The sequence below is a fragment of the Lupinus angustifolius genome, chromosome LG17 (assembly GCF_001865875.1).
Source record: "Lupinus angustifolius cultivar Tanjil chromosome LG17, LupAngTanjil_v1.0, whole genome shotgun sequence".
In the NCBI taxonomy this organism is placed as follows: Eukaryota; Viridiplantae; Streptophyta; class Magnoliopsida; order Fabales; family Fabaceae; genus Lupinus; species Lupinus angustifolius.
Window position 1 is genome coordinate 19142440 of NC_032025.1, and position 6909 is coordinate 19149348.

Genomic DNA, 6909 nt, shown 5'->3' on the forward strand with positions numbered 1-6909 from the left:
AGAAACCCATGCCCCAGCAGGTAGTTAAAAAGTAAAAACTGGGAGAGGGGTTGAAGAACTGCTGCAGTTAGAAAAGTAACAGTGAATTTATAATAAGAGAATAAGAAGTTTATAGAAACATAAAGTTTAGAAATTATAAAGGGTAAAATAGACAACAAAAATTACTCCATGGTGGTTATTTTAAGTATTTGCTTTATATATTAAAATGACAATCAACTTTAACCTATAAAATCAAATAATGGTAGGTTCATCGGAAGTTATCTAACACAATATTAATATTTAGCATTTGAACACAAATATTAACTTGTAAGTGGTAGGTTCATAAGAAGTTATCTAACACAATATTAATATTTAGTATTTGAATATTAACTTGTAAGTGATATAATTGATGATCATTTCTATCAAACAAGACTTTCTTTAGATAAATTTATTGCTCACATGGAAAACCTAACAAATATAGTAATGTTCAAATAAACTGCAAACATACAATTGTCTTACTATTCCTTAATCAATATTATTAATGATATTTTTATTGTAATGGTGAAACATTAAAAATAATGTATGTCATAAATAATTTAAAAAAAAATGTAATAGGATAAAAATAATCCAACAAAACTATTTTTTTTAAAATGCATTGGTATCATCATTCTCGAGTATCACTAGCTTAACATTAAAAAGAATAACACAAGGTCCATCTCCCTTAAAATGTAAGGGGTTATTGAGGTTTATCAAAGTTAATCACTAGTTTCTCAGCTTTTTTCAAAAATGAGGGAAAAATAATTCAGAATAACACAAATTGACTTGCACAGTGCCCCATAATGTATAAATTACCATAGCAACTGGCTTAGGAGTATATAGCCTACATCTTTGAATGGTTATCTCATGAGGCATAGTAACCAGTAAAAGTAAATCCCCTTCCAATTATCTCACCAGCACAAAACCATGCAAAGCATTCCAGACCAAACAAAGCAGCAATACCTGCATCTTCAACCTTTAACTCTTGCTTGTTCTTCCATAATTGCTTGACATAATCAAGTTCCTTAGAAAAGGCCTCTTTACGGACAGGAATACTGCATAACAATGAAAAGTTAGATATTCTAGTAGAAGCACACAATTAAATTGGTATACAACAGGATATAGATATGCTGTAAAAAAACACAAGCCAATAATCGGAATGTGTCTTTGGCATTCACAGGTTTCGGAATACACTATATCGTCATTGCTAATTCAGTAACAATCAGAAGAAGACATATTGACACAATTTGAATTTCAAGCCTAATTTGAAGACCGTGTTGGAAAAAATAACATCCAGGCAGTGACATATTACACATAACTAGATAGAATAGTTAGACAAGGCAGCATAGGGCAGTTGGTTCACAAAATCTAAAATACCAAGCAGATGTGGTCATGTGGGCTTCGGCATAAAAACTACAAGCAGCAAGTTGTTTTGTGGACTGGTCCGGAGACAGTCTGGCCGCTAATATGAGGACAGGACCAAACGATGAGTTGGACTGCTTTTAACAATGAAGATTCTAGTCGAACTGGGTTAAACCAGGTTAACCTGGGAAACGAATTAGATGGTTCACATAAAATGATAAAATTTACAAAAAAAACCTGGAGAGATGCTACTCCAATATTCTGCTTTATAACTTCAGTATGGTTCAAAAAAAGGAGAGACATTACTTCAATATAATTATGCATAATTATTAATTATAATTATGCATTTATATATTTACATATAATTAGAGTAAATATTTATTTTTGTCCCTCAAATTTTTAAAGTGTATCAGTTTGGTCCCTCAATTTGAAAAACACAAAATGCTCCCTAAAATATGAAATGCAGGTCAAATTAGTCATTTTTAGCATATTTTATGACAACCTGATAGGAACTATTTGGACTTACATTCGCAATCATTCAGCAATAATTTGGATTTTTATTTTTCGGGGATCAAATTAGTACATGTGAAATTTTTTAAGGACTAAAGCGAGTATTCACTCATATAAGGAATCTCTTCCAGTTTGACGTCCGGCTAGAGTTTCATAACATTACTTTTAACATTGACATTCAGATAGAATTGATGATCCAATGTCATTTTTTATCAGCATTTACATGATACCAGCAATTCACCAGAAGAGTCTACAGTCTACACTATAATACTTGGTGCTTATAGAAAAGGAAATAGATTAAATATGAAAACAACAAATGTGCAAGACTGTGATCTTTATCTTCATGCATTGGATTGGGATGCTTATTTGGCAATTGGTTATTATAAGTGCAGCAGATAAGCAAGTAGAATAGTCAAACTAATGCAGGGCCTTTTGTATTTTTATAGCAGTCTGATTGTGCAAAGTGTATGCAATTGTAAGAGCTGGTTATTTGAGAAGTGTATAGGATGGGTGCAGCTTATTAGATATTGCACATTATGAGCTGCTCAAATTCAAGACATACAGTAAAACCATACTAAGCTTGTGGAGAAACTTGAAAAGTAAGATCACATGCTGGAAGTCAAATATCTTGATTAAATATGTTTCCCACTAACAACCATTGTGTTTATCTTTCAAATTCAGAGTTACAGTTCAATAGTTAAAGTAAATTTCCAATACACTTCAACACTCCAGAATCAATTGAAAATACAAATGATACTACACCTAGTTTTGTTTTTAACAATAGAAGATCAGGTTAGAAATGTTAATAAAATGCAAGAAAAAGTGGTTTGCACATTGCAGGACTTTACTTAAGCAGGTTTGTTATGCTCAGGTCCCGGTGGACAGTTCGGATTTTGCAAAGGAAACCTCTAAAAGCATGTATTCTGGGTCATTGACTTGCATCTAATTTATTGCTATGGAAAAATTTACTATGCAATGTTTCACTACCAAGCTACTAATTTAAATGCTAAGGAAGGATTGATGATGATCCACTGACCCCTTACCATATTTTATAAAATAACTAACAATACGAATACCAATATTAATACTAATAATCTAATATACAGTTAAGATGGTTCATTAGTCATAACAAGACTATGATCATCTAGTTTGATTTTCTTTTCAAGTGTCGATGCCAAACCAACATGAGTGACCAGCAGCACCAAATGAGTGAACAGTATGTTCTAAACTTACAACCTCACCCACCAGAGGTTCCTTCCATTGCCAATAAGGAGAAGGAAGGGGCCCTTAGACATGAACAACAAAATCCAAGTCTAATGAAGAAAGCCGACAACATTATTTGAGATCAATAAATAATGGCCAACAATCATATAAAACTAGAGAATCAGCAACATAATTTACGAAAACTACCAAGATTCGAGAAAATATAACCTAGCAAGGCGAGTGTAAAGAAGTTGCTTCGACAGTAAGTTGCATTTCTCTACAGTAGCAGGCTCCTGAATGTATTGCTTGTTCTGTTCCAACAATTGCTTGTAGTAAGCAGTTCCATACTTGGCTACGCATTGGGATGCTTGACATGCTTTGGACTGCAAAGTCTTTAAACTCGATGCCATCACGTCTGCAAGTTAAGCAGAACAAAAACCTGGGCGAAAAGACATAAAGGCCAATGTAGAATGAGTAATCAGGCGAACAATATATCACATTCCCAATCCACAAAAATTTACAATCATTTCAAATACCCTATACACCCTGATACTCACTAATAATACTGAGGAAATAAAGAAACTTGATTATGAAAAGCTTATTCTTCAAATAATATTTAGAACTATAGTGAGGGCAATGAATGTCAGATTCCAGATAGTTCAAAAACTGTTAAGTTAGTTATCATTTTGTTATGACAGCTGTGAAAATGTTGCGCATGTGACAGTTAACTAGTAGTTATTAGGCATCTGTACGAATACATCCACAGTAAAGCAAAACATAAGCAATGATCATTTTGATCAATATTCTGATCAAACTCTCTTCTTCTCTCAATTCTCTATACGACTTTCATCCCTCTTTTGTTCTTTTTTCTTGCATGTTCTCTACGTCTGGACTCTCAACATGGTACCAGAGCCCCAAATTTCCAACAAGGGAACTCTGAATTTCGATAATCCAAGCAATTTTTCCAATTCTGGTTTGATTAATCATCCAATATCAGTGAAATCAGATGACAAAAATTTCCTCCTGTGGGATCAACAAATCTCCGCTGCAATCAAACGGCGTATATTGCAGCATTTCATCGCTGGAGCTGAGTTTGCACCTCCAAAATTTGCATTTTATATATGCCCAAACATAGATTGTTATCTTGACAATCTGTATCTTAAAATTAGGTGTATTCTTTTATAAATAATTTATCAGTAGCCTAAACAAAAGTTTAAGAGGGAGCTAATCATTGACATGAAATGCAAAGGACTTTAATTTAATATATTTTTAATAAAATAAAAAATAATTAAGATAAAGGTTTTAGTTGTTCAATAAAACCCATTTGAACAAACCAATCTATCTACAAATATTCCCAAGAGAGTTTGTTTCACCACTCTAAACTTTAAATAGAAAATTGTGTTCTGGCTAATAATTCAAAACCCTAAAATTACAACCTTTTCGTATTATAACAGTCAAAAAATAAATAAAAAACAAAAACAAAAAAAAACTATTTCAGTGTGGGAGGGTGAATGAAAAAGAGCAGAGGGAATAAGAGAATTAGATCAGATATAATGGAGAGATGAGATCTGAATATAAATACTAAAAGCAAAAGAACGATGAATATGTGAATTAGAAATGGCAATGATCATAAATGGAAGAATAAAAAGGAAATTGTTGAGATTTTGATTACCTTATTCCACTGAAAGATTGAACGTAGTAACGGAGATTGGATTCCGTCGCCGCCGCTGATTTGCGACGCTGCAACCACTAACAAGGTCAGCTACAAAGATGATAGTGCAGAAGCTGTGTTAAGTGTTAATAACTCTTAAAAAATTAAAAAGAAATATTAACCTTGTGTGTCGCTTTGTTTTCTATTTTATACATAAAAATAAAAAAGTGAATGTTTTCATGTTGTTTGGGCTGGACGATGTTTACTTAAGCCCATGAAGAAGGAAAATTTATGTGGCAAATATAGTTTGATTATGCAACTTTTGAAATATTCACCGATCTAATGTAACTTTTTTAGGAATCACGGAAGGTATGCACGATTTTGGTGAAGTCGTGAATCAAGAATACGACTTCACTTGAAAGTCATGCCTTCAATGCACGACTTGGCTAGGTCTTGTCACTCTATCATGGAACTCGTGAGCTTGATACACGAGTTCTGTGCAAAAGTCGTGCATGGTACCTACATGATTCAAACTCCATATAAACTCCCTCCCCTTCAAACCAAAACTCATTGAATGCAAAGAAATTTTTTAAAAATCTAACTTAGTTAATTGCAATATCATCCAAGAGTGATTCCTGATCTAAGAAGATTCATTGTATGAAGTAATTAAATTTATTGATTTGTTATTTTAATTATTATATTTGATTTGTTATTTATTGTTACTATATGTTTCCATGTAGATGGACATTATTAGAGATATTGTTAGCGATTTTAGTGATTAGGAAAATATTAAGCTATGTGGTGATGATGATGACGACATTAAGATTGACGCTAGTGAACCGATTAGCAAAACATATGCTACTCTTTCATCTTTTTTCTTTAACCGCCTGAACACGTGTGTCACTTATCTGTTTTGCACTTATTGAATGACATTTAATGATCAGGTTACGAGACAATTTGATCTACAACAACCAATCCCACAAGATTCAGTCAACCTCGAGAAACAATACAAGATGGACTTACGTGGAAAAACAACTACAATTGACCACAGAAGCATGACCAGTGGATTCAAATATTGAATAATTGGAAAAATTATGCGGTCAATGGTTTTTCCAATGTACAACCTTTGTATCACTACTTATAGTATATGCAGTGGTACCTACAAATGATCATAAAGTATATCTCTCTAGACGGATCATAATCAGCTGAATCGGTAAGATTTTTTATTAAAAAATTACATACACGTTTCTTTAAATATATATTAATTATATCTAATATGCTCCCAATAAATTTCTAGTATAATTTTGTTAGAAAAATTCGAGATTAATGTGCTCCTTTAAATGCTTTTCCAAACCCCATGTAAACAATAAATGATGTCTACTGACATTGCAATGAAATGATGGACGCATTCACTCAACTACTCCCAACTGCATTTTCTACAAATAATTATCAAGCAACTCTGACTCAACATTTTGATATGTCTGCTGCACCTGAGTTCACGCAATAATATGGATGTCAAACTCAAATGGATACTTATTCCTAGACATATACTTAACATCTGCTCCTCAACAACAACAATAACCTATTGGGTTTGAAGGTTTTGGAGCAATGAGTAACAATTCCTTCACTCAATTTGCAACTTCATCACATTTTCAAGGAACACTACCATCAATGTTGCCACTAGTTCAACTATATCATTATCAGCATTTAACTCTCAATAATATTATCATCCTACAATGCCTTCACAAGCCAACTTTTATGGTACACATGCTGATGATGATGACGAAGATGATAAAGATTATGGCGAGGAAGATGAAAAGAGCCACAATTGTTTAGAGGTGGTAGCAGACAAACAAGACAATAGCAACAACAATAATTAAGAGTCCAACCACCCTGAAGGAGAAATGTATCTTTATGTGGCACATCATCTCATAGACATCATTAGGAAATGGAACAATTGTAATAAATTAATATCGTTTTGTTATTTTTATAATGTAATGATTTCCTGGTAAAATTATCACTTTCATTTTGATATAAAAGTGATACAAAATAATCCTAAACAAAACAAAAACGTTGTAGTCTCAAAAAAAAAATGCACAATGATTAAAACTGGTATTATTAAACTTGGATTGGTTTTTAATATGGTCAAGTTATTAAGTCAATAAATA

General features: G+C 32.6%; 1 protein-coding gene across 2 annotated transcripts; it reads right to left on the minus strand.

The window, feature by feature from the left end:
- LOC109330468 lies at positions 639-4867 on the minus strand. Of its 2 annotated transcripts, none has more exons than XM_019564654.1 (3): positions 4763-4867; positions 3319-3505; positions 639-1070 (listed from the first exon to the last, which is right to left on the minus strand). In XM_019564654.1, exons 2-3 carry the CDS (start codon positions 3498-3500, stop codon positions 881-883), a joined length of 372 nt encoding a protein of 123 aa, XP_019420199.1. In that variant the 5' UTR covers positions 3501-3505; positions 4763-4867; the 3' UTR covers positions 639-880. The 2 variants fall into 2 exon arrangements, with proteins under 2 accessions (XP_019420199.1, XP_019420200.1); XM_019564655.1 differs by having other exon boundaries at positions 3319-3529.

Bases quoted from the DNA above. Each gene is read 5' to 3' on its own strand.
- LOC109330468 (XM_019564654.1), bottom strand. From the start codon at position 3,500: ATGGCATCGAGTTTAAAGACTTTGCAGTCCAAAGCATGTCAAGCATCC. The intron at 1,071-3,318 runs GTTATATTTTCT...ATTGTTATGCAG, and splicing joins CTTTACACTCGCCTTGCTAG to TATTCCTGTCCGTAAAGAGG.